The sequence below is a fragment of the Heterocephalus glaber genome, unplaced genomic scaffold, assembly GCF_053883595.1.
Source record: "Heterocephalus glaber isolate CG9 unplaced genomic scaffold, H.glaber_assembly_v1.0 deba00000347, whole genome shotgun sequence".
In the NCBI taxonomy this organism is placed as follows: domain Eukaryota; kingdom Metazoa; phylum Chordata; class Mammalia; order Rodentia; family Bathyergidae; genus Heterocephalus; species Heterocephalus glaber.
In genome coordinates this window covers 38,713,816-38,739,980 of record NW_028258143.1, presented here as the reverse complement: position 1 = coordinate 38,739,980, position 26,165 = coordinate 38,713,816, and the positions used below count along the sequence as shown (strand labels likewise).

The 26,165-nt window shown below is 36.6% G+C and overlaps 1 protein-coding gene across 15 annotated transcripts in view; it reads right to left on the bottom strand.

Annotated features, from left to right (window-relative positions):
• The window catches only part of Pkp4 (plakophilin 4), a 238,119-nt gene that overhangs the window by 39,794 nt on the left and 172,160 nt on the right, over positions 1-26,165 (bottom strand). For 8 of the 15 annotated variants that reach the window (XM_004835902.3, XM_013076305.3, XM_021265989.2 and 5 more), the window contains 7 exons: positions 24,022-24,153; positions 23,721-23,911; positions 20,564-21,113; positions 14,487-14,675; positions 12,203-12,422; positions 5,013-5,145; positions 3,163-3,376 (listed from right to left, as the gene is read on the bottom strand). In XM_004835902.3, coding sequence (XP_004835959.1) covers positions 3,163-3,376; positions 5,013-5,145; positions 12,203-12,422; positions 14,487-14,675; positions 20,564-21,113; positions 23,721-23,911; positions 24,022-24,153 — 1,629 coding nt within the window. The remainder of the gene's footprint in view (positions 1-3,162; positions 3,377-5,012; positions 5,146-12,202; positions 12,423-14,486; positions 14,676-20,563; positions 21,114-23,720; positions 23,912-24,021; positions 24,154-26,165) is intronic. The other 7 variants (XM_013076301.3, XM_087199136.1, XM_087199117.1 and 4 more) reach the window with 3 other exon arrangements.

The following is a 26,165-nucleotide window of genomic DNA, read 5'->3' as shown; positions in this document are numbered from 1 at the left end:
GGCCTATATATAAAATAAATTATCAGCGGTAAATTACGTAGTTTTTAAAGCAACTTTTTCATTTCCTCTTCTCTGTAAGTATAGTAAAAAAAAGTGCTTCTTACAGCTACCAGGAGATATTTCCAAAAGAGAAGTAGCAGAGGTTGTTTGTAGTTTGACACTGGAAATGATACCATCTATTGGTGGAATAAATCTTTTTCAATTGGAAACATTCATATACCCTCTCAAGACCAGGATCCATGTCTTAAGACATCTTGTGTCCTCAATAACCAGTAGTGTGTTCATAGAGTGATGAAATATGGAGGGAAGCATTTACATCAGCACTGAAATGCAGGGTGTGCCCCAGGTAATTTAGTAAGAGTCGTTCCTAGTTCAGTCTAACTCTATTTCAAGTTAATGTGCTTTATATTTAAATGAGAAAAAAAAAAAGATTGCCAAACTGTCATGTACATTTCTTCCTGTTTGTCCATAAATTTTAAAAATTCCTTGAGATCATTTTAGGAAAGGCCATATAACAGGTTCTAGAGGAAAAAAAAAACCTGAAACAAAAATCCAGAAAAATCTTATTTCTACTGTGAGAAATTATGACAAAAGAAAGGTAAAAAGCTGCACATCAGGGGTGTAAGGACCAAGGCATGGAATACCAGGCTAGTTAATCAAGAGAGCCAGCCAGGGATTTAGGCAGTGGCACCACACCTGCCTCGAAAGCTCAAGGTTCTGAGTTCGATCCCTAGTACTGGGGGGAAAAAAAGAGCCTTCTAAGGTCAGGCCGTCCCTTGTGCACACTGCTAGCCTGAAGAGGTCTACACACATTGCTCTCCAGCCTTGTGGACCGCACTGCTACTGTGGAGGGGAACTTGGACACTGCCCAGTAAGTTCAAAGTGATAGGAAAAGAAACATCAAGGAAAGAAACAAAATACTCATACTGCAAATATTACCATCTCTGTGGCTCCCTAACAAGCAGCTTCCATTTTTGGGGCATAAATGCAGGAACTTTGTTGACTTCCAGGATGGAGATTATTCTTGCTGCCTTAATTTCATTTAGCTTAGCTTTCATTTTATATACATACACATATGAATGTGTAAATTATTTTTTGGTGTGAGAAAAAAATACCTTAAATGCCTTTTAGAAAGAATATTTACTAGTAAGTGAATATGTAATTTATAAGTGTTAAGGCATGTTCAAAATACATAAAGCAGTCCATTCCAAAGTTTAAGATTACAGGTAAAGTGTATGTTACTTTTAGTACATAATGTTATACCTTCTTTGGAGTGCAGGAGTGGAGTGAGGGAGATATTAACAATGAATTTTGAACATTTATATCTTATGAGAAATTGGTTCCTTTTAGATGTTAGACAAAGGATGGTTTGCTACATTTCCAAGTGCTACTGAATTATAGCTGACAAAATTTACAACTCTTGATTCATAATGGAAGCCAGTGGGGAATGGAAGTAGTTTAGAAAAAAATGTTGTTAAAAATTGGAATTAAATATCTCAAGCTTAAAAAAAAAAAGCATAGCAAATGTGAAACAAATGTGGAGGTACCCACCATCTTAGCTTTGCCAAAATTAACATTTTGTCTTATTTGTTTCAGATTTCTCTAAAGGAATAGAGCTGTAATACATGACCCTGATCCATTTTCTTCTCTCTCCCCTCACGGAGGAAACCAATTTCCTGAATCTATTTTATCATTCTAATTATAAATCTTAACTTTATTGATGTGTATATATTCAAAAATGATTTATCATATTTACATATATATTTAAAAACTTTATACAAATTGTACCATGCTGCAGTTACTATTCCACAAATGCTTTTCAAGATTTATCTGTGTTGCTCTATATAGCTCTGATGTGCTTATTTTACCTTTGCACGTGGTTTAACTATGTGCAATTTATTTAACCATTGTCCTGCCAATGAATACTTAGTATTTACCCTGAGATCTCTATCACAAGCAAGGTTGTCTTTAATTTATCTCCCTGAAGAATTATTACTTCATCTGAACCCCAAGCACTCTGGAACACAGCTGTTCCCACAGCAATGTCCACCCTCCCAAGAAAAAGCATCACTGGCTCCTCCCTGTAGAGCTCTCTCTTTCCACATCCTACCCTCATGCCAGGACCACAGGCTCTCTCCCCAGCCAGTCTCTCTTTTCCTCCTTGTAATATTTTTAGCTGGTACCACTGGACTGGTGACTTCACAGGCCTCCTAGACACCAGGCTGCGCCCTTACACCAATCCTCTACTCTGCTGCCTACTGGCAGAATTCATTTCAAAGCACAAACTGGTCCACCATGCCCTTGTGTCCTTATCACCTGGGGCACAGTTATGTGCAGAGTAAAGTTCCTAAACTAGACCGGAATCTCTCACCTGCTTTGTTTTCCTTCAGCGAGTTTTATAACACATCAGTCCCCTCCTGCTGGTAGAAGGAGGAGCTAAACCCCATGCTACTTCTGAGCCTCTGCTGTGACAGCAAATGTCACTTCTGTTTACTAGTGAGTGCCTCCTCTTCCCTTTTTAGGTCAACTTAGGTTTCATATCATCCGGAGAATTTTCCTACCCATCCTAACACTACCTTTACTGAGTCACAGCACTTGCCCGTTTCCCTGATGGCTACAGAACCATCTGAGAACCATCTGTACTCCTCCCCAGGGTGAGTGCTACTTGAGGTCAGACACTTGGTTTTGTTCACCTTTAGAGCCCTGGGACCTAGAAAATGACTGTGAATACAAATAGGCACTCAGACACTACCTGAACTGAAGTGGAAGGTGGCCAATCCATTAAGTGTGTTTTATTTTCATAATAAAGGAGAGCCGGTCTATTTAAAACAAGTAGATTTACTATGGAATACAAAATAAAACTTGATGTATTCAGCCCTCCATGAAGAAGACACCTGTTAGCTGATACTTATACATTAATAAGTACAATAACTAATTCCACAGAGATGACTCTGTATCATTGCAAATGCTCTCTGAATCATTAAATTATACACAGCCTTCCTCAGAGCTGTAGGCATTCATATTCATTCTTTATTTCCTTCCCTCCCTCCCTCTACCTATTACCTAGTCCTAGAGTCTCCCAGCACCTTCACAATGTCACTATACAATGGCTTGGTCTCAATTGTTTTCAACATTTCCTCTAGGATGACATTTCATACTCACCTGTAACAAGCTCCCTTACTTCTGCATCAATAGATTTTCTTAACAGTCGTAACAAGGCAGGTATCCCACCAACATTCTTCATTGCTATTTTATTTTCATCTGTAGACTTGCCAAAAACAAGGTTTCGAAGGGCACCGCAAGCATTCTTCTGAACTTCCAAAACTCTGTGGTCCAAAAGATCAACCAGATGCTTGATGCCCCCTAGTCTATACACCTAGAATGAAAAAAATTAGGCACCTGTGACATGTGATATATCTAATCAAACAAGTCTGTTATGGAGAGATCACTTGAAGTGGGTAGCTCCCGATCACTTTAGAAGGTTAGCTTTTATTCTAAATAAAACAGCTTTTGTAAATTCTAAGGACACTCTCCAAAATGATACTGTTTTCCTGGGTTCATGGCTCAAAAAGAGATGGGAGAGCTAGGTGAGTTAACATTCATATGCACACAGCACAGGTCTTTGCCAGCCCTCTGAACACATACTGGGAGTTATACCTTCATTCCAGGAGTACAATGAGCAAATTCAGAGCATAACATACTGTATACAGGGTCAGAGACAACACAGAAGGACGTTTCTGCTGAAGTCATTTCATTTCCAGAACTGGTATTCTAGGTTACTCTCCTTGTATTTTCTTCCATTCGTTAATTCATTAGGATAGTAGTTGAATATTTCTGTACTTTATTCTCTATATTCTGCATTAAGTCTATAGCAGATATATTATTCTGAATATTAAACTGACAAAAAATACTTTACATCCATGACATTTTGTATATCTGTGTGTGAGGCCTAAAATGTGTAAAAATGTTAAAAAAATTGCATGTTATAGAACACTAGCCAATGACTAATAACTTGCTGTGTTTCTATAAATACAAATACATTTTAAAATCTGAAATGAAATATTCATATATGGTTAGCATTAGTAACAGTTATAAATCTTCTGTAACTTAATCTTAGTTGCTAGTGATCATGGCCCGAATCACATGAAATATATTAGCTCATGAGTTCACTAAATACTTTAATTTTTGGGCTGGGGATTTAGCTCAGTGGTTCGGTCACCTGCTTTGCAAGTAAAGGACCTGAGTTTGATCCCCAGTACCAAAAAAAACCCCCCAAAAAACCATAATTTTTATCTAACAAATTAAAAAAATTTTTTTTCTAAAATTCAGGTTAAATTGATTTTTGCTTCATGTTTTATAAATAAGCTAATGAAGTGAACACATGATAAGACTAGAAGCACTCAGGGAAATACAGTGATACCTTGATTCAGGAACTTAATTCTTTCCAGGGTTCTGGTTGCAAACCGAATTGGATGAGAACTGAATCAAATTCAATGTTAGGTTCAATGTTGACCTTATGGGGAAATTTGATTCAGTTCTTGTCCAATTTGGTTGGTGGCCAGAATCATGGAAAGAATTAAGTTTGTGAACTGAGGTACCACTATATAATTATCTTAGATTTTCTTGTGAAAGCTAGAGATGTAGCTCAGCGTGCTTGCCTAGCACATCTGAGGCTCTGAGCTCAATACCTAGTACCATTAAAACAAAAACAAAATAAAAATAAAAACAAAACTCTAATTTTTCCTGAGAGATATTGAAATGCATAATTAAGAAGTAAAAGAGAATCTAGAATCAAAATATCCTTTCAGGAAGGCAGCTGGTAATTTCTTTCTTTATTTCTCTTTCTCTCTCTCTTTTCACCTTTCCTCTTTTTGAGGTACCAGAAGCTCCCAGGCCTTATGCATGCAAAACACACATTCTATCACTGAGCTATGTCCCCAGACCTGGCAATTTTGTAAATATGCAAGCATGTAGCTGTTAAGGGAAGGGCATCCCAGGCCCTGGATCTGTACCTCCATCTTCACTTTGTTGTCGCCGAAGCACAGGTGTTGCAGGTAGGCTGCTGCATTTGCCTGGACGGAGGGAAACTGGTGCTGCAGCATGTGAATGACTTCAGGCAACTCGGGATCACGCCAGGCAAATTCCCTACATGACAAAGACACGGCTTCAGAAAGGAAGGCCATGTGGTTATAAGGCACTAATTGAAACATTTGTTGTAGGGGAAAAAACCCAGCTGAGACAGAAATTAGAAGTTATAAAACTCCTAAAAACAATATGTGTGTGTGTGTGTGTGTGTGTGTGTGTGTGTGTATGTAAATAATCTATTCCCCTGATGACTATATGTAGAGGCCCAGATGCTTATGATCTTAAAGGAATCATGTCAAACAGATGCACAGAAAGCGATTCAGGGAAACAAAGGAAATTCTTAATATAGGTAACTTTTGTTTTCTCGTGTTCCTCCTCCTGATTCTAATTTTATGGCTTTCTACCTATGTAAGAAATCTGTAGGTGCAAGGGGCAGATAAACAAGCGCACTTGAGCTAAATGAGATGTCGCACAGCAGAGAGGAAGGCTTGGTGGGAAAGGACAGAGCTGGTGTCAGCCTACAAAGCACGGACACTGAGGCCATGGAGATTCTTAGGAAACTTAAACAACTGGTTATTAAATAGCACTTAATATGCCGTAAGTACCTATTCTATGTCAGGTACTACTGTAGGCTTTATACCATATATATGTGTGTGTGTGTGTGTGTGTGTGTGTGTGTGTGTGTGTGTGTGTGTGTGTGTATATACCATATACATATATACATATACAGACCATATACATATATATACATATACAGACCATATACATATATATACATATATAGACCATATACATATATATACATATATAGACCATATACATATATATACACATATATAGACCATATACATATATATACACATATATAGACCATATACATATATATACACATATATAGACCATATACATATATATACATATATAGACCATATACATATATATACACATATATAGACCATATACATATATATACACATATATAGACCATATACATATATATACACATATATAGACCATATACATATATATACACATATATAGACCATATACATATATATACACATATATAGACCATATACATATATATACACATATATAGACCATATACATATATATATATATATATGTATTAGACTGTCACAAAGCTCATAAACAGCACAGTTACATCTGGACACAGGCAGACTGCCTTCAGAGTCTGTGACCTCAATGTTATTCTATGGTTTGTATAATGAGTATACAATCATACTATACACAGATTCTTTCCATACTTTGCTTTTCTGCAGGTAGCATCACACTGTCAGAATTTGCTAATGTCATCTGAATGGCCTACTGTTTGGAATCCTTGCAACATATGAATTATGGTTAGCTTTTGTGAAGACCACCTTTTTAAAAATAATTGTTCACAGAACAACAAATACATATACTCTCATGAAGGAATGACGTTAACTGTTGATCAAAAATGAATTAACACTGACTAAATACAGAAAAATTATCTTAACAAAGTGATACTTCTATTGCCCAGTTTTTAAAGCTCCAGAATTTCACTTGGTCTGAGGAGGCTTCAGGAATTAACTTGCTAGTCCACTGCTAAAGGGACAGCTCATTACATATCTGCACATATACATATATACCATCCATTCAAACAGATATTCAGTGAATCCTTACATCCTACAGGTGCCATACTAGGTGATGGAGATACAAGTTTTGAATGAGACATGGTTTTATGTACGGGGCCAAATTTAAAAACTTACTCTATTGCAATAACAAGTTACCATTTATCGAGTTTATTTTCATCAGACATTGTGTCAAGAACTTAAATTCATTATTTACCTTTAGTATTACCCCATGAAGTAGGTACTATTAAATATGATTAGGTACAGATAAGGAACTTTGGGTTAGTAACGTAGTGGTGGAGGTTAGGAAAATAAGTGGACAATCTTTGTCCTATATACAAGGGACAGAAAACTAATGGAGTTTTTGAAGCAGGGGAATGACAGAATGTGCCATGAGCCCATGTGTATAGAAGGCAACTCTGGTATCTAAGTATAAAGTGTACTAGAATCAGAGACTGGTGGCAAGAAGACTATGCACTACTCACATAGTTGCTCTAAATAAACAGAGCCATCTTTGATTTCTCTCTTTTATATTCCCATCTGTCCCATCAGTGAGCTCTACTGACTATCCGCAGAATATTTAACATAAACCAGACCCACCCATTCTTCCCTTTTGCCTAGACTACTCTAGTAGTCTTCTGTTCTCTGCTTCAAGTGTCACCCGTCCCCAGTCATTCTTTGCACAGCAACCAGCTGACATAAAAACTGACACTGAGGAAAGATGGAGATTTTTGGCTTAGGATACAAGCTAGGAGATAGCATCACAACATACTAAGAATATAGAAAATGCCAAGACTGGAAGGATAACAGAAAAAAAAAAAACAACCCACAAAATTTGGAGTCAGACTGCCTGAGTTTAAATCTTTGATTATTATGTTATTTTGAAAACCAGTTAATTACTTGGAGTTTCAATTTCCACATTCGGAAAATAAGAAAAACAAAATTGTTATTTCTACCTTCTTCATAGGTTAAAAATTAAAATATTCTATATACTTTGAATTATGACATAGGTGTTTTATTTATGTTCAACATCCTTGAAAAATGACCCTTCATAAATAGGGACAATCTCTGTAGTAACAGTTTTCCTTTTATGCATTGAAACTATGTTAACCAAATCTATGCTGAAATTAACAAGGTGTAAGGAGTGTGATTTAATCTTCTTCCAATAACTCGTAATTGTTATAAATACACATTTTTGTTCTCTATAAATGGCACAGTAATGGCCAAGATTCCTTCACATCCCTGGGTCCCATCAGGGCCAGACAATGCAAATGGGAGCCGCCAGCTGAAGCTGGGCAATTAGGCATTTCTGGCATCAACTCCAACCTTAATTTAAGTTCAGAAGAAATTCACGCTTGAAAGACTGCTATCAACTTGTGCACAAGCTGGGTGGCAACAATGCCTACTAGAACCTATTTCAGTAAAACCTAAGCCTAACTTCTGGTTTGAACCATGACAAAGTAAATGGCATTGAATTTTGCTGTCCCATAAACAACTGTAAAACTGAGCTGAAGGTCTGAGGAAATGGTTTATGGACCCTGAACAATAGACCACACAAAAATGAAATCCTTGAAAGGACGGAAATACCCAAGGAACCTATATCTATCTGACTTTTATCTACAGGCACTTTCTGGATTGTGATATATAACAGGCTTGGTGAGCTGAGGGGGAAACACTGGAATCTGGTGGTGCCAAAGTAGTGAGAATAAGGAAGCTGCACAGGTGTGATTCTACACATCTGTAAAATGATTATCCGCAAGTCCTTAGGTAAGCACTGGGTTTTGAACACTCAAGGTACATGTGCAGATTAGGTGGAGTGGCTGCTGCACAGCTGAGAGCTCCAATACACCGTAGGTGATGATGGACTCCCAGCCTAGTTAGAGTGCAGACCTTGCTAAGTATCTCGGGAATTGGGTTAAAACTCCACTAGGGGGGGCCGGGGATTTAGCTCAGTGGTTTCGTCTCCTGCTGCACAAGCGCAAGGACCCAAGTTCAATCTCCGGTACCAAAAAACAAACAAACAAACAAAAAGTCCACTAGGGCCATGTTTGAGGAGTGAGGACCATCCCATAGAATAAGGGCTACATTTTAGGGATAAAATGAATCTGAAATAGACCTAACAATGAACAAAACTATTATTGATAGGATCAAATAGATCTGCTAGTAATTTAGTGATTTGCAACAGGAAAACTCAGCATTCTCACAGGAGACAACATAATCCAGATTCCCTATGTTAGCATGTAATCCAGATGTTGGGTGTAGAGGAGGAATTTAAAATGGTTATTATATGGGCCGGGGATTTAGCTCAGTGGTTCTGTCACCTGCCTTGGAAGTGCAAGGACCTGAGTTTGATCCCCGGTACCAAAAAAAAAAAAGGTTATTATAAATGTTTTCAAAGATCTAGAGAAAAATGTATATAATCAGGACTGAATAGATAAAACTCATCAGACATGGAAACAATCAACAGAGTTAGTTTAGGGCCAGGGATTTAGCTCAGTGGTTCCACTGCCTGTCTTGCAGGTGGCAAGGCCCCGAGTTCAATCCCTGGTACCAGAAAAAAAAAAAAAAAAGAATTAATTTGACCTAAAAAAACCACAACAAACCCCATTAGTATGAATAAGTAATACACGTTAAAACATAAAACAACCAATCAAACAAAAAGTAGCAAATTCAAGTATTTGAAAAAAAATTCATTGAATATGCTTAACCAAGACTGAAGACTACAGAAGTACATTAAATCTGAAGAGAGATCAATAAAAAAAAGTCAGAAGAATACAGAGAAAACAGATTTTTTTTCCCCCAAAAGACCAGAGCTTCAGTAATTTGTGAAACATAAAAGTGATCCAAAGAGGAGAAGAATCTAGAAGGAGAGGAGAGAGTCCCAGACGGAAAGGAGAGAGTTTGGGGCAGAAAAAAATTTAAAGAAATAATGGCTGAAAATCTCCCAATTTTGGTAAAAACATCAACCTACATTCTCAGCGTCTCAGTACCACCAAAGCAGGCAAGGAAACCTAAAGCCCATCAGAGTCAAACTGCTGAAAGCTAGAGAAAAATCTGAAAAGTAGCCACAGAGAAGACCTGTTACATAATGAGAAATGATAAATAATGCCTGATTTCTCATCAGAAACAATGGAAGTCTAAATACAACGAATAGTATCATTTGACGCACTGAAAGCAAAACATTCACACTTGTAAATCTTGAATTTTATATATCATGAAGAGAATTCTGATAGTAAATATGTGGGTGCATACGAATGACCATCATTTTAATTTCTCTTAATTTTTTTTTTTTTGGTACTGGGGATTGAACTTGGGTCCTTGAGCTTGTGCGGCAGGAGGCGAAACCACTGAGCTAAATCCCCGGCCCCTTAATTTCTCTTAATTTTTAAAGAAACAAATGATTATTTCACTAAGAACAATAACACTATTTATATAATATATTTCTTTAATGTATGTAGAAGTAAAATATTTGATGACAGCATAAAAATCAAGGGGATGGTCAATGGAATTATTCCATTGAACACCACCAATTGGACCCTGCTCAGGAGCACCAAGAATGTTGCCATTCTTAAAGTTACTGGCACTTTACACGGGAAATACTTCTATACAACTCCTTTTAGAAGTATCACTTATACCCTTAATGGATTTGCTTCCAAAGAGACAACTACAAATAAAATCTCACAAATTTCCTTTTTTATACTAAACATCAATAACCTCTTCAATCCTACAGAGAATGTTTCAGGTTAATTTTTATGCAGCATTAATGGTAAAGAAAAGCTTACAAGGCATTACCAAATTCTAATTTCCCGAAACTGAAAAATAAAGAGATGTCAAGAGCTTTTTATTTTGGTTTGAATATTTGAACTTGAAATTCACCTGGATTACAGTTTCAGATGAATAAATTCACCCATTATCATAAGATAATCAATTATTCCTCTTACGAAATTCATTATCAAAAAGTTTCACATAATCAAAGCTAGCCATAACAGTTTTATGCATTAGACTATGCAATTATCATACCATGAATAGCTGAAGTATATTATTAAATGTGAAATTCTTATTTATAGTAAGTTATCTCATAGTGGAGGTCAAAACTGAAGTTGTCAGGTGCACATACTGTCAGTGCACATAAAGTCAAAACTGTAATCACACATCATTGCCTTTGTAATTAGCTATTATTTTCTCTGTTGGTCCAGTTAAAGTATGATCTACATTATCTACAATTTAAAACTCGTTTGGGAATTTCCTCATCTACTTGATCTTGGTCTTTTGTCATTTTAAAGACTTTTTAAAAATGAAACAATGGAAGAGTTTTATTGACAACTGTGTATGAGGTTCTATTAAGCATTTCTTTTTTTAAAAGAGAACAATCCTTTAAATGACAAAAAAGGTGGCCAGCCAAGTATAGAAGAACCAACATGTATGTACATATAATCCTTAAAGAATTTTAGCTATAAAAGTGAATAGGTAAAGTGATTCTACTGAAGCAGTAGGCTTCCCATTCAATTCTAAAGTATTGTTAGTTATTTTGTTTTAATGATTAAAACTTCATTCATTTTAATTTACATTCATTAGAATAAGTTGGTAGGTTGCTAAAAATAAATTTGTAATTATAACAATTTTCCAGTGAAACAACTATTTGTAGGCAAAGAGTGAATGAAATCTTGCTAATACATGCCCTAAAATCACACTATAGTTGCTTAAAACTTAGCAATAGTTTCACTTTCAAAAATGAAAATTCTTTTAGTTTCGAAATATATTTATTTCTTGAATACCTTAATGGGCCTTCATTGAACATGAGGCCAGTTTTTCAAAATCAATCTAATAATAAATGAGTCACACTTACCTTAAAAAACACTGTCTATATAGTCAAACAAAACAGAGGAAACATCTACTATTTTTTGCTTATAAGATAAGAGAATTTCTTGTTTGCTATTTTCTTCTAAATGGCAAAATCTTTCCAAAGGACTGAGTTAATAAAAATTCTATGGGGCCGGGGATTTAGCTCAGTGGTTTCGCCGCCTGCTGCGCAAGCGCAAGGACCCGAGTTCGATCCCTGATACCAAAAAAAAAAAAAAAAATTCTATGTACAACTGACCAATGTAATTCAAAATGCATACACCACTGGTCTTTCCCAGTCAAGAATAATATATGAATTTTCTGAAGCCCTTGTTCAAGAAGCCAGTTAGAATAAGTGAAAGGGGTAAAATGACCCTTCAAGATCTTTTGTTGAAGAAGCTATCCCAAGTATTCAAATGATGACTGCTGCAGATATTCCCATAGATGTGTGCATTCTCTAAATTACAGTTAAAGCATAGAAAGAAAAAACCTGTCTTTCAAATGAAATTAGTCTCAATGACCTATGCAGCTGGAATGCAAGTGGAAGTATTAGAAATAAAGAATTCCTAACATTATAATAGTCTTGATAACTTAAAAAAGTCAGAATGTAAGAACTGGTTAACTTGTCATACAGTAAGTTCTGGAAACTCCCAAATGACACTTGCCTGGGGTCTTTCTGAATGCTGTCTATCGATGGGGACCTAGTGGTGCCATCATCAGCCGGTGCTGCATGCTGAAGTCTGTTATAATTGCATTCTTGTACTCGGTACTGTATTGGCCTGTAAGGGTCGGCGTAGGTAGCTGTTGTGTTCAGAGCATAATTATTTCTTTGGTATGTAAGGGTACTTCGTTGACTGGATGTCCTTTGTAGATTTCCAACACCTACTGGAAAATCAATACTTTGTAAAGGATTAGTATGCTTTCCACAAGGTCATACTTTTAATAGGTAAACATTTTTTAATTTTAGGAAGGATTATAGTTTGGGGCAATTATATAAATTGTTTACTTTTACATTTTAAATCTAGCTAATTAATGCTAAAAAACACTACTGGTAAAAATACTGTTTTGTTTTTTTGATATTGGGGATCAAACTCAGGACCTTGGGCTTGGGAGGCAGGCGACAGCACCACTGAGCTAAAGCCCCGGCCCAATACCATTTAAAATACAATATTAAGTCAACTTCATTAGCAGAAAAGAGCAAAAATGAAAGTATAAATTTCCTAATAAATCACTTCTTGGCCTTTTGGCTAAGATCAAGTGTAAATTTCCTAATAAGCCTTAATATCCTTACTAAGATTTAGTAAGTTAAAGCTCCAAGGAAAATGTAAGAAATTAATCCTAGAAATAAAAAAAATAAAGTAGCAGAATTTCATTTTCATGATAAAAATCAAGATCTGTATTCAAATTTACAAATAATTGAAACTGTCAAACTTTTTAACATTTTTTTTTCTTTTTTTGGTACTGGGAATTGAACTCAGGACCTTATGCTTGCCAGGCAGGAGAAGTGCCACTGAGCTACATCCCTGGTCCTAAACTTTTTAACATTTAGTGTATATGGATTACTAATTTTGATATATGCTTTATTTTTAGACGCATGAATCTTGATAATGTTGGAAAAACTAATTTGCAAGAAAACTGACATGTCAGATTAATCTATTGCTACTCTCATAAATAACTGAATGCTGTATATAAAGGTATCGTTCATTGCATTTAACATTTCTGTCCTAATTATTGCAGTAGGTATCCCGCCAATGACTGTATAGATATTCTTCCTCTTCTTCTTTTTTTTTTTTTTAATGGTACTGGGGATTGAACTCAGGACCTTGTGGTTGCTTGCAAGGCAGGCGTGGCGCCACTGAGCTAAATCCCCGGCCCGACTGTATATATATTCTTTCTGAAATTAAAAAAATGCTAGCATTTATAAGTGAAATATTTCTTTACTAACATCTATTTGAAAGTGGTGCACTTTATTAGAAAGAAAATCTCTCAGTGGACCAAACTGTCAGTTTCCAGCAAAGAATCAATTCAAATACAGTCTTGTACCCCCTGGTATTCTGGGAGGTATGTTTCCTTGAGGTATAACTTTGAGGGTTATCTCTGCTAACTGAAGTTCTTCTGTGGCCATACTGATAAATCTGTAAGAGTCCCTCCCTCCCTCCCTCCCTTCTTTCTTCTTGAGACCCCATGAGGCAGCCCTCAAGCACAATCTGGAAGCTCATATCACCTTGGGCTACACCTTCAGAATTATTGGGTGCTGTGGTGTGGAATGAACATGAGGGTTGGGGAGTAAGGTGGTGAAGCTGGCTCCATTTTCACAAATGCTTCTATTGCATTTGGCTCCAGTTTGAGTCCAGTACAAGGGACATTTACTTCACATTCTATAGTGAAGTAAACAGGAAATTCAACATCTAAGAAAGAGTAATGTCAAATACACTTGGATTCTATACATACTAAATCAAAGACAACCAAGTCAATCATGTATAGATTCTATCAATATTTGTTCTAATAAAAATTACAAAGAAATATTTTTTTTTTCCTTTTTTTCCCCCTATACCAGGGATTGAACTCAGGACCTTGCAATTGCCAGGCAGGTGAACTGCCACTGAGCTATATCCCTGGCCGAAAAGAAATATTTCAACAAAAGCCTTCCTTTCTGTATTTGATAGGCTTCTAACCTGAGGAGAATCAAATTTATAGCTTTACACAGTTATTCCAGAATTAACAGTATAATCACTATGTTCATTGATTGTACTAAGGTAAAAACATATCACCTATAAATATGTCCTAAATGAACTTCCGTTTTACTGTTTACTGATCTTCTGTTATAGCTGATTATTTGACAGCTGCATGAGCAACATGATTTCCTTTTAACAGGAAACAAAATCTCAACAAAATCCTTCTGCTGGGTCAGTGAAATTGGGAAAGCAGCTGAACAATGCTGATGCCCACCTGAGCCGGTGCGATACAATGCTGTCTGTGATCCTTGGAGCTCCACGGTTCCATGGTTTGGACTGCGGTACACTGGACTGTAAAAAGTCCTCCCTTCATATATAGGAGTGATGTGCAAGTCGGGAGACACAGCTGAACGAAGGTCTTGCCCAAGCTGACTGTGCTGACTTGCATAGGAACTCCGTAATCCTAGAGGCATGAAAATGACATCATTAAAAGCTGAGAAAATCATGGTGAGGCTAAGAATATAAACCCTGGTTAAAATCCCAAGCCACAGTACCAAGTGTTAAGTCTAAACCAAAGTTAGTAAAGTTTTACAATAGATGGATGCCAGGTATGACTCCATATATTATGCCTTTTAAAAATAAAACTTTCTGAGCCAGGGATTTAGCTCAGTGGTTCTGGTGCCTGCCTCAAAAGCGCAAGGTCCCAAGTTTGATCCCCGGTACCAAAAAAACAAAACAAAACTTTCTCTTGGCATTAAGACAAAAGCAAATTTTCAATAAAAAGTAATATAAATAGTTCAATCTACTGAAACACATTCCTATTCATTATTTTATGATGCTGACTACAGAGACAATGCCCTCTTCTATTACGTGATTTTCATTTTTAAAAACATAGTCATGTGATGCATAACAATGTTTCAGTCAATGACAGAGCATACATATATGGTATTCTCATGTTATATTGCCTAGTGATGCTGTAGCCATTTTGGTTTGCCACTACTATGATATTTCCACTACTATGAAATAGATTGACATATCTCTTAGAATGTATACCATTGTTAAGAGAAAACCATGGGTGTACCAACAATGATTCAGGCCCCTCTCTTTTCCTGCCGTGCAGACCTGCCTCATCTCATTAAATGGAAGATTAGCTCTTAGGAAGTAGGGCCTGCTGTGTCTCACATTTAAATACCTAAGATAATGTTTATATAATGTTATTAATAAAGGTTGATTCTTAAGTGTTTTTGAAATATGTCTTAAATTTATACAATTTAGAGGAAGATATTAGAAATTTCATACTATAAAATTTGTACATTAGTAAAAGTAAACATTTATTATAATAAAATACCATTTTACTATTTGTTATCACTGTATTTTTCCTTTCTTTAAAAAAAAAAACTGCCAAGTGTGGAAGTGCATGACTATGATCCCAGCATTCAAGAGGCAGAGGCAAGTGGACTGCAAGTTTGAGGCCAGCCTGGACTACATAGAGAGCCTTTGCCTAAAACAAAACAAAACAAAATACAACACCAAACAAAACTTTGTTTCATAGGAACCCACATACCAAATTCTTGTTTACCTTCTTTCTAGTATAAAGGAAAAGTACAGTTAGTAGTACATAAAAATTAAGTCATTAGAAATATTTTGATTCAATTGCCAATGATATATGTACACACAGAACTCATGATAAAGTAGATTTAAAAGACATTTAATTTTTAAAAGACAGAATATTCTATATTATAGTATTCAGAAATTTGTGATTTTTTGTTATTACTAAAAAAATTTGTCACTTGGTTAGAATGCCAACCAGGCATTCCATATATAAGCAAAAGAAAGTACAAGCATATCTGAAGTCAGCATACAGTTGCTTTCAAAAAGGTTGCAAATAATGAACACAGTAATTATAAATTGTTAGTTTAGTTAATCAAATCACAATTAAAAGCAAGTAGGCCTGAATATGAGTGATGATTACATGTTCCTCAGTAAGAAGTGGCAAGAAAGTTAAAAAAAATACTTAAAGCTTCTAAAGTGAATGATTATTACCCACCCTGGAGAGCAATGTGACATGGGAAGAAACTAATGAACCAATGTAGGTTTTAGGATTGACTGCCCACTTGCTAAAATGAAGATCATAGGTTTATATGCTCTTATAATTGGGATATTATCTAGCCAAACCTCATTTAAAAGCCAAGGAAAGGGTAGGGGATTTAGCTCAGTGGTGTCACCGAATGCCTTGCAAGCACAAGGTCCGGAGTTCAATCCCCGGTACCAAAAACAACAACAACAACAAAAAACCAAACCAAACCAAACCAGACCAAACCAAAACACCAAGGAAAGTGGCAGTCTGAAAGGAAATGTGACTCACTCCCATCAGAGAGCTGCTTCTGGGCAAGCTGAAGGAAACCATAGTGCACTGCCACTACCCACCCAGCACTGGACATAACCAGGCCTCTCAAGCTGATGATGTGTGAAGAGAGAAACTCTGGACTTCACAGAGCCCGCCACAATGATCAGGTTAGAGAGGTCAGCCCTCCAGGGTGGGTATGTGGCAGCGATTAACTTTAAAGACATTAGGACTGCTATTGTAAAACTGTCTGTTGAGATTTTCAGCTTTTTATTCAAGGGCAAATTCCTTGCCTTCTCGCTCCCTCCTTCTCCTGTCCTCCTTCCTTCCCTCAGAGCATAAGTTCTGTTTCTTTAGGGGGTTCATGAGTATCGTGAACAAGAATGTAGGCACTGTTTTTGTTAATGGTGGCATAAAGCAGATGAGTGTCTAGTCTTCCATAATCTCAGTATGAGGTTCTATTTAGAGTGACAAACATTCTTGATTTGCTGAGTAACTAAAGATCACCCACACTTGGGCAGAGGCAAGATGAGGGCTAGATATTCCTAAAGTCAGCAGAGTACCAGTGCACTGTGAGGTGAAGTAAGAACAAGCATGTGCACCACTCTCAGAGTGTTAGTTTCACTCTGTAAGGATCTGGCTGGATTCTTTTCTAGAACCCATGCAATATGAATACTTCTGTAAATAGTTACTTTGATTTGATGGGAAAAGTAACAAGATGAGCTTTTTTTTTTTTTGTACCAGGGACTGAACTCAGGACCTCACGCTTGTGAGGCAGGCAGCAGCACAAAATGAGCTCTTTACCATAAAAAAACATAAAATGTAACTAACAGACACTAACTCATTATAGGATTTCCAGTAAAATGAACTTAATATATGTGACAAACTGTAATGGAAAATAAAAGGTATAGAATTGTGAGATGTACTTTCTTGAAATTAAAATCATTCTGAATAACATGTGACTGTTACTATTTTCGTTTATGTGCTAATGCCTTTAAAACATACACACAGTCCTGTAGATAAACATTTAAAAAATGACATATCTTCTTTAGATTAGGTAAAATAAGTATGTGTAGAAAGCCCAGTATACCTTAGTATCACTGAAATGGGATACAATTATGTTTTATAATCTATATTAGAAATAATTATTTGAGAAGCACTTCCACAGATTATTTTTTAATAATATTACTTTTCCCTCCAAATAATGGAAAAGACATACTCTACAATATTACTAACCAATAATTTCAATTCTACAAATACATATTAGATGATTACATGTGATTCAACACTTATTTAAAACATTAGACATAAACATAGATTATATTTCTCTGTGGTAGAAAGTAAATTTATATATACCTTGTATTATCTTTTAAATTACGATTACTAATTAAGTCCCTTAATTTATGACAAAATGCTACTTTAAATGTATCAATTAACAGATCACTGAAATCAAGAATGACTGCAAATATAGTGACAGATACATCATTTTCCAAAGTGACAGAAAAAGAAACCAATTCACAAATTCAGAAAAATGGTTTGGCAGATGACAGGAAATAAAGCTACTACTGAACCTTTCAAAGAAATTCTTTTTCAAAAAAATTTAGAAAACTACAGTTATTTCCAGAAAAATAAATCATACATATGAAAACAGGGTTTTTAGAGATGAGCCAAGTGTTCAACTTGGAGACAGTAATCTATGTGCTGGCTTCCTTCTCTGGGTCTCTACATCACTACCTTGCAAGCTGGGATTTTTGCATATCTCTCCTACACATCCCCAGGGGAATACAGAAGTCCTCAGAACTATTTACCTTTTAAGGTTCGTTTGGGAGGCAGAATTTCACAAATGATTCCTATATAACTTTGTTGCATATTTCTCAGAGGCATTCCAGAGAATATCTAAACCAACCACACTTCTCTGATGGCAGAATAAAAAAAGTAGTTTTACCACTAGGAATTTCTTTCACCTTGTTATGGCTTATGTCTAGAGGTCCCTCCCAAAGCCTCATGTGGTCATAGGTGGGGCTATTTCAGAGGTGGCTGGATTTATAGTGTGTGACGCTGGGATTAAGGATGTATGATTACTCAGTCAGTCCACTGATTGGTTTGGCAGCTGCCCTATGCCTAGTAGCATAGATAGAGCATAAAAGGGGCAGAAAGAAGCTGCTACGGTCACTTGGACTTATTTTTACACTACCGTGTTGTTTTGCTACCTTTTTCCTGCTATGAACGGTTTCTCCTCTGTGATTCCTGTCTGCCATGCCACCCTGTCTTGGAGCCAGCCGATTATGAAACCTCTACGAACTGTTAGCCAAATAAACTCTTTTCCCTTTAACATTGTGTGTTGGGTATTTTGTCTTAGCAATGAGAAAAGTAACTAAGACATAGCTTAAATTCAAGTTCAACATAAATTCTTCATCACTTTTGGTGAGAAAAATCACCAAAAGGCTTCACATTGCTTAGAAGCCTTAAGAAAAAAAAATTTTACTATAAAAATACTAATTTTTATTAAAAACCCAAACAAAAATTCAAACTATAAAATGTTAAAAACATATTACAAGGGGATAATTTAATTTCAAGTATTAAAAAGCTGTTAAAAATTATAAAAATAGATAAGAGAATAGATCGGAGAACCCAAACCTGTGGTTTTTAGACAAGATAAAATAAAATGGCCTACAAGGATATGGAATCTTCAGTGTCAGGCATAATCCAATAAAGGTCATTTAAAACAACAAGGTATAGCATTTTACCTATCAGATGGGCAAAAGATGGAAATGTGAGCAATATGCAGTTCTAATAAATGTTCAAGAAGACAGCTACACTTAGCTATAGGTGAAGAGAAGGGTCTATGAAATCATCTGGGAGGGCAATCCAAAAATCTCTCTCAAGGTAAAGAAAGATATGTACATATTTTGAAGTAGCAATTCCACTTTGAAAAATGGATCCCATAGTTACCCTAGTATCCCTGAAGGAAGAATGTATATGGCATTGACAAGAAACCTAAATGTGCATTAATACAGAAGCAATGAAATAAATTATATATGTTCCTGTACAGTTATTAAAAAAGAATGAGGCAGAAATTTCAAACATATAGAGCAAAAATAAGACATAAAAAGAATTGAGATATGTTAAAAACATATCCGTACTCCCTAAGATGAATGTAAACATCATGTACTGTATTGCAAACATGTACTGATAAAAACATAAAAAAAGAACAAGACAGAATTCTAACAGTATAAAGGAAAACACAACACAACATTCGTGTGCTGTTCATATACAACGCAGATACCAGTGTATGTAAACATCCAAGAACTAGCTGATGTGGGTAGGAGAGAGTCAAGCGGCTTGAGACTTTCACTTCTCATTCATAGTTTTTCTGCACAGTTATGTTTTTAGAATTCTGTATATACTGCTTTTAAAATATAAAACACTAAAGACAAATTTCATTTTATTAAAAATAAATTCTTTACAGTGTGTGAGAAACTTTTTGTGAAAAAACCCCCGAAGGGGGCAGCTGTAATATCAGGGACTTGGACTCTTTCCCACTTAATGGGAATGGCATTTAAGGTAATTCCTAAAAGCCTGTGCATTCCTCATCCCATCAGGATGCCAAAATCAAGGGTGAGGAACTAGGGGACCGAGGAATGAGATTAATATTCTAATCCATACCGCTGAAGTATTTCTAAAAAAAATTTAAATATGAAGAAAAAAAACTTTGATTAAAACAATCAAATTGTTCAAAATTCTGACAAATTGTTCTAAAGTGTAAAAACAGTACATTTTAAACCCTACTATTTCGAGGGCAGAGGGAGCATCCTTTTGCAACAGTTCTAACATAAATGTGTACAATTTCATGCATTAAGCAGTAGAGCCTAAAAGACAAATTAACGTGACGTTCACAATGTAAATTTCCAGATAGGAACATGAGCTTTCCCAAATGATCCTTGTTTCAGTGGTGGCTGTGGGAGGATCCCCTCCTGGTCTTATGTAGTGTTGTCACCCCTACTCACCCGTCAAGCTGTCTGGCCGAGGTGGAACCATCCTTTCGTAAATGTCATACTGCTGCTGTCCAAATTGCTCCATGTCATGAACAGTCCTTTGCAGGGAAGGTCCCAGATGCTGTGGTACGGCAGTCATCCCTGAGCGTTTGGGAGACGATGACCCCACCTGGCCTTGGGATGGGGAAACTACTCGAGTCTGTGCATCTGTCAGGGTCAGTGGTGACCCCACTCTGGTGATGGTTTGGTACTGAGGGGTTGGTCCGTTGGGATTGGAGGTCTGTCGGGAGGTGACTGACCCAATCCGCCGCACAGCTGTTGGGGAGGCAGGTCTCTGTGAGTATGGAGAGGCTGCCCGCTGAGCAGGTAAGGTGGTGGAGGAATATGCGCTGGGGTTCAGAGGTCTGGAGTCGGTCACTGATGGAGAGCCAAATCCACCACCCAGAGAAGCTCTCAGTGACCCCCTTGAAGGAGACACGCCTGTGCTGATAACATAAGAAGGAGACTGTGCTCTAGATGGAACTGAACTAACTCTTCTCATGGCCCGATTGGCTACTGATGGCTGATGAGAGGGGAGAAAAGAGAATGGATTTATCCAGGGTTTTGTGTCCATTGTCATTACAGAAAAAATGCACATAGCTCACGACAGAATGTGAATTTACTGTTTATTTTAGGCATCAAAGTTTCTTTTCTGCTTTAAAACTAGATCTTAATTTTTCCTCACAGTGCACTTCTATATTTGTTTTTGTGTGTTTAAATCTCAATGTTAAAATTAGCCAGTAAAGAGAGATTTGAAGACATTTAATATTCTTTTTTTCTCTGTCTTCACATTTCTTTATCCTCTTGCCTATGCAATTTTTATAATACATAAAATGTTTTATTCCAAGTGCTACATGAGTGTGAAGGGTCACTGGAGCAATATACTTACATCATTCCCTGCAGGTCAAAGTTTGGCCAAGGTAATGCATTTTTGTAAAACAAAAAGAATGTTTTTGAATATATCACTCTAAATGTTGCTAGAGGGGTATTTATTAATGGTTAGTCTTTACGGGTTGGCCCTATTAACAAAAGGAATGTGTTCTTTCAAAGTGGCATGAACTTTTGGATAGAATTTTGGCCTGGTGTATTTTTCCTTGTGAATTTATTTCAAGGAACAGCTTGATGGTGCAGGTGTGCTAGCCAAATTTGTTTATTACTTTAGCTCCAGTATAGCTTTCTCTTTCTTTTTATCTCCTCTGAGCTAGGAGCTCTTAGGTTTAGCTGGTGAATTTAAAAAGATGTGATAAAGGCACCCCAAGTCAGTTCCAGGAGGAGGAAGGCTCAAAATCTCTGTCGGGTCTTGGTCTAGTCAGCTGGAAAAGACCAGAATGTAAAGTGAACCTACTATGACTCTGTAGACCCCTGCACACCTTTCTTGATGCTCTGCAATGTGAGTGGTAGCTGGACAGGAGAAGTGGCTGAGGGAACCGGCAGGGTAAAAAGGAAAGCAGCCTGAGAAGTGAAAACAGACATTAGGGCTCCAAATGACAAGCCCAGCAACAGCCTGCTTAGTTATTTCCTGAGTGACTGCCGGAGTTTGGTTGCTCTCAACCTCAGTTCCTTCTCAGTTGTGGCGACAGGAGAAGCAGGAGGGATGAAATAGACTTTGTATACCCTTACATATGCTAAGAATATGTGTGCTTTGCCTTGGGTGTCACAAGCAACTTAGCTGGTTTGGGAAATTAATAGATATGGGGAGGAGATGATGTGGGGAGGGAAGAGGCAAATCACAAGACAATGAAGAGAGGATTTAAAAATTAGTAATTTGTTGGAAAGTTAAAAAGTATGCTTGGGTGCTAATAGTGCTAACAATACACTACCCAAATGGAATGTCACTTGGAACAGATAGCTAGAAAATATGCTGTCCAGATACATGCAAATTAAGTCTTAGAGACCTATTTGCAATAATTCTTCAGCTTTAGGAACAAAATCAATGTAAGTTTAAAAAATAAAAAAGTGGTAATGCGATCATTACTAAGGAAAAGAGAAGAATTTCTATGGTTAAGGTAATTAATTGTTCAAAAGTCTGACCTGAGACCTACTGACACAGAATCCACCTAAGCAAATGAACTCTCATAGGCATTTTGTCCAAAGTATCTCATTTCATCCAAAGTATCTCAAACTTTTCCACTAAAGCAACCCTAACAGCAAGGGCACATGCATAACCTGAGGACTGGGAGTGTAGCTTTAAGTACCTTGCTAGAAGCACAAAATTTCCTGTTTTAGCTTAAAAAGTGATATACTTAAATTTTTTTCCTAAATAAATGAGCAGAGTATTCAAGTTGCATTATGTTCCTCCTTTGGCACTGAGAGCCCTGGCCCATTGCTGTATATACCTACAGGCATCCAGGACTCATTATGAGGAACAAGAGTGTCCGCCTCACTGCTCTGATCATTTTGCTATTTTTCAACTCCAAAAAGATCACTGGGGTACTTGGACAGAGACCTATCCTTACAGGTTACTGCTACACAGGACTCCTACAGTTTCTCTTAATCCTGGCATATGCTAGTGGAGGGTTGATGGTGAAGGAGTTTTTACAAATATATAGATAATTTATTATTATTACTATTTTGCCTACCAAACTAGAAAACCTTAACAGAACTACTATGCTTCTATACAATAATTTCTATAAGCAGGAATCTATACTTAGTCAAAGGAAAGAAATGTGTCTTGAGAGAACAGTTCCAGAGAAGAAGATAAAAACTTTTGGTCAGAACGGGCTAAGTCCCATTTTATCCAGGTTTGGGAATAATACTCTGCCCTCCAGACTTTCTATAGTGTATTTAGCTCCAGTATGTTTAAGAACTCATAAACCTGAGGAACAATATTCTATCCAGTTCTCTAATACTCCCTCTGAACTCTTCATGCTAAACTTGTTTAAAAAAGAACTACTCAACTGTGCTTAAGAACTTACCAGAATTCAATAATAGGAGCTAAGTAACTGAAACCTATTTTTAGAGTTTAGGCTTTATAACACTTTAACTCAAATAATATAAAATGATTTTGCTATTTTATCCATTCTATGAACTCAAAGTTATACCTGTTGTTTTATTTTTAGTAAGAAACGCCTATTACAGACAGTTAACTAGGTGGTATTTCTTTGTAAGGATCCTGATGTGTTTGGCTTACCTGAACCAGTGTTTGTCCTTCAGCTCTGGAACTCCTCACCAAATGGTTAGTGGTTGATCCTATGAAAGAATGCTGCTGTCTATTATCTGTCTTGCTAACATTCTGGTTGTTGTGGAAACTTCCTGCTTCCTGATATCCACTATCGGAATAAGAATTCATTTGTGTTGAGCTTCTTGAGTTACCCAATGATCCTGCAGGAATGAAACCAGCAGGAAATATCTTTATTATACACTTCTGATGCTCATGTTCAAAATGAAAATATTAAAAGCAAATATTATACTTAAAAATGAATACAACAGACCCTCACTTTCATGGAGAGATGTCTGTTCTGGGGAATAGAGGGTCCCTTGTTCTGGCTCCGCCCTGATGAGATAGTTGTTGGGATGGACAGCGTCAGAAACTCTAGGTTTGCTTACGCCAGTATTTGGCACATCTATAAATAGATAAGTTTAATCAGATTATAATTATTACATGAAATCTAGTTTTAAAAGGCTCAGATATTTGTCAATATCATCTTAATCATGACTATGCTGGCATTAGGCTCTGTATTTTCATCTTAAATAGCAGGTAGTTTGATCCATATCTATGAATGTGTTTCACATACTCAGTTTATCATTACATTTTGCTGAATTTCATAAATGTTGATGTCTTGATTACATCGCCCAAATTAACTTATGCATTATATTAGATCAAAATGTGCAAAGGGATCTTGTTTCCCTTGGAAAAGTTATCTCAGGCATCTTCCTCTAAGATTTGGAGACAGAATGAGAACAATGACCAACTACGTGGTACCTTGGTTCATGAATGCTTTTGTTTGGAAACAAATTTAGTTCATTATCAGAAGCGTTGGGGAAAGTTTTGTTTTTGTTTGCAAACTCTGCATCAGGTGACAAACATGTCTTTTCCAAAATCAGAACAAACCGAGGTACTACTGTATTTTTAAAAAGGTCCACCATATACCAAACTTTAAAAATAAAAGCTTACAATAGTATTCACATTGTAGAGCTTGGTGATTAAATCTTGGAAGATAGGACAGGCTTTTTATGTTACATTTCATGTCATCTGCAGTCAATGGAATTCTATAAAGTTTTCAGAGTTGCAAACACATCTGCTTACTTATTTCTTCAGTCTTTTACAGATGAATATAGCCAAGTCTAACCTGCCGGATCACTGTTTCCTTTAATCAGACCTGTCTCTTCTACTATATTATTTTCAACTATACCATCTTGTCATCTTGAACTTGAAAAACCACTCCTTCTCTTCAAAAAGAAGAAGAAAGAAGAAGAGGAAGAAGAGGAAGAGGAGGAGGGGGGGGAGGAGGAGGAGGAGGAGGAGGAGGAGGAGGAGGAGGAGGAGGAGAAGAAGAAGAAGAAGAAACGAAAACAACATACCTCTTGCCTAACTCAGGTTTTTTTTTTGGTACCGGGGATCTAACTTGGGACCTTGCGCTTGTGAGGCAGGCAGTGGAACCACTGAGCTAAATCCTCGGCCCTAATTCAGGTTTTTAATCTCATTTATTTAGGTGTTGTAGATCATGCTGCCCTTTCTCAATTCCTCTCAAATAACCTCTTTTCTCTACTCTCTAAAAAAATATATCCTCTTATGAGTACAAATCTTTCTCTCCTCAAATTCAACCTTTAGGTGTTAAGATTTTTTTTTTTCAAGAATGCTGCTTTACAAGAGTGTTCCTATTTGGATGATACTTTAAAACTTAGCCTTTGTTAAGTATATGTGTGGAATTTACTCAATGCCACTACACATATGAGATATTTTAAGTTCTTACTGGAAATATCTAGTTTTTCTAGATGTTTAAAGTTCATGGGCCAGGGATTTAGCTCAGTGATTCCGCCGCCTACCTCGCAAGCACAAGGTCCCAAGTTCAATCTCCGATACCAAAAATAAAACAAAATAAAGTTCACAAGAATGCTGCTTTACTCTTCAAAGATTTTAATCCACGTCACGTTCTTAGTGCAACACACAACACTAAGGATTTCAATATCTTCATTAGTCTTTCTTCCCAGCTTTCCTTCTTCTGTAGAGTTGTATTACAAGTCACGCTCTAGGAATGTAGTATGAGAAAAGGGAGGTGTGTGTGTGTGTGTGTGTGTGTGTGTGTGTGTTTGTGTACGTACATGTGGTGTTTGGGAGAAAGGGGCACAGGAAAAATATCCTAAAAGAATTAACATCTAAAATAGTTCTTCCTTTCAGGATAGCACTTACAGTCTTTCTCTATTTAGTACACAGCCTCAAAGAGGACAGAGGTTTGTTTATTGTTATATCCTCAGTGCTTAGGGTGGCACATAATACTCAGGAGATGCTTAGTAAATATTTGTTGAACAAACACATTCTTAGCAACAATAGCAGCTTCCCTTTATTTGGTACTGATTCATGCTTTGTACTGTGCTGTAGCTTTATCTTACTGTATCTCGTATAGTTTAGTTATGT